Genomic DNA, 2,282 nt, shown 5'->3' on the forward strand with positions numbered 1-2,282 from the left:
ACTTTTATTAAAAAAAAAAAAAAAAAAAACACTCTACTTTGCCTTTTAAGGTCAGCAAAAAGTTCAAGGTGGCATAATAAGACGTGATGTACTGCTGTAATTCAGTACGTCTCTAGGCAAACAGGTCCATCATAGCTCAATAAAATGCAATCCATTAAAGATCTGAGTAAAATGACTTTTTATCCAGATGTCATCGCTGAAATGGTGATGGCTGAGAGAAAGACAAGTGGCATAATTTACAGGCCATTTTATGTTTGACGTTGCTGTAATTCTTACAGTTTACTGAAAGATTTTGTTCATGACAAGGGAAGTGTCATATCCATGTCTTTAGAAAACTCCTGAGGAAACACATAACGGGAATTCAATGTTGTTGGCTTGATGACCGCACGAGGCGATTCAGACCGGTTTCACAATCGGACATCGCTAATCCCCAGAGGCCGCACAAATCAGTCAGTGGCCCTGGTGTCGCGCTCGTTACGATGAGATTCCCGTTCATGTCGCACGTTCACAATACCACACATTGAGTGAAACAGATAAGATTCAGTCAGGATCCAGAGTAAAGCTTTTAAAATTTAAACTGTGATTTTTTTTCTCTTTAAGATCTTAAAGGGTTAGTTCACCCAAAAATTCTGTCATCAATTACTCACCCTCATGTCGTTCCAAACCCGTAAATCTGTAAAATAATCCATGTGACATCAGCGGTTCAACCGCAATTATAGGAAGCTATGAGAATATTTTTTTGTGCGCAAAAGAAAAATAAAACTTTATTGAACAATTCGTCTCCTCCGTGTCACCCTGTAGTGCCATTTTGGAGAGTATACGCTGGACGTAACATTTCAGTTGCGTTGCTGTCTATGCAGGGTCAGACAGCTCTCAGATTCCATCAAAAATATCTTAATTTGTGTTCCGAAGATGAACGAAGGTCTTACGGGTTTGGAACGACATGAGGGTGAGTAATTAATGACAGAATTTTCATTTTTGGGTGAACTAACCCTTTAAGTTAGGGAAATCTCACACAGCAAGTGCCATAAACCATATTAATATAAGGTGCAGATGAAAAAACACGCCAGAACCCCTTTCTTTAGCTTACCTCTGAGCAGAATTACAATGAAATGCAGAGTATGGAGACGCAACATGTTTGTTCTCGACCTGTGAGAAACTTCAGTCTTACTGGATGGCACGGAACGGCAATGAAAGTGAAAAGGGATCCCTTTGCGCGCGGAGAGATGATCACAAAATTGCGCAATTAAGTTCCAGCATCGCTCTCGGAGGATATCCCGAAGCATTCATCATAATGTTCTTCAGTTCACACCGGGGTCGGTTTACTTTACTTCAGGTCAAAAAGGCTTGAGAGTCCGAACATCCGGTGACGCATTATATGGGATGTATAGGCGGTCAAGATCCTGAAGGATGCCGCTGTCTCCTCGTTACGCGACAGATCCTTCACAAATATTGTGCTTTTCTCACATCCGAAGTATGTTCCCATGCGTCGCTGTATCCAACTGCTCGGTCTGCGGTATTTTTGGTGTTAGGTAGCAGCGAGTGAATTTAATTTCCGTTCCTTGGCTACTTTTGTCTTTCTAGTGAAGTCTGGCGGGTTGGGTGGCGTTGCTGTGGGATTTTTCCTCCTGATGCGTGATGCGTAAGGCAGGATCCGTGTTTCCTCCGCATCCGCTCTCACATCCTCTAATGCGGAATTATCCTGCACATCCTAAAAGTTCCTCAAGCGCACGATTGCACCATTTGCGCTTTCCATATCTTGGGTGTCGCTTGGAATAGCCTAACCTGCAGAGATGAAGAATAATACTTGGCTGGTTTCCTTCCTCAGGAGATGATGCCAAGAACGCTTTCCATATCTTGGGTGTCGCTTGGAATAGCCTAACCTGCAGAGATGAAAAATAATACTTGGCTGGTTTCCTTCCTCAGGAGATGATGCCAAGAAAAAAAGACAACAAGCTTCTTCTGATATTCAGGAACACCTAAGAGAAAACAAATACCATCAGCAAACCGTGTGCTTAAAAATAAGTGCATGTGGGTTTGAAGAGGTTTTTCTGCGCCAACCTCTCCTCTCCACTCTAGCGCAGACACTGGCAAGTCCAAACTGAGGTGCAGGGTTAAATCATCACCTGAGGCACCAACATTAACATCAAGGGCTCCCCGCAGACTTCTGTGCAAATAAGTTTTCCCTGAACATGACAGTAGCTATCATAACACATTTCAGATTCTTCATAGATTGCAAAACGTATGCGTTTACTAGAGCAGTCGAAATAATTTTGCCCTTA

General features: G+C 42.6%; 1 protein-coding gene across 1 annotated transcript in view; it reads right to left on the minus strand.

The window, feature by feature from the left end:
* The window catches only part of LOC107753136 (transmembrane protein 132C-like), a 186,302-nt gene extending 184,494 nt beyond the window's left edge, over nt 1-1,808 (minus strand). The window contains exon 1 of the mRNA XM_016569261.1: nt 1,091-1,808. Within this exon, the coding sequence (XP_016424747.1) occupies nt 1,091-1,286 (196 nt within the window). The 5' untranslated portion in view covers nt 1,287-1,808. The remainder of the gene's footprint in view (nt 1-1,090) is intronic.
* Between the last annotated feature and the right edge of the window lie 474 nt (nt 1,809-2,282).

This window comes from Sinocyclocheilus rhinocerous, unplaced genomic scaffold (assembly GCF_001515625.1).
Source record: "Sinocyclocheilus rhinocerous isolate Xijiao unplaced genomic scaffold, SAMN03320098_v1.1 scaffold20, whole genome shotgun sequence".
NCBI classification, from domain to species: Eukaryota; Metazoa; Chordata; class Actinopteri; order Cypriniformes; family Cyprinidae; genus Sinocyclocheilus; species Sinocyclocheilus rhinocerous.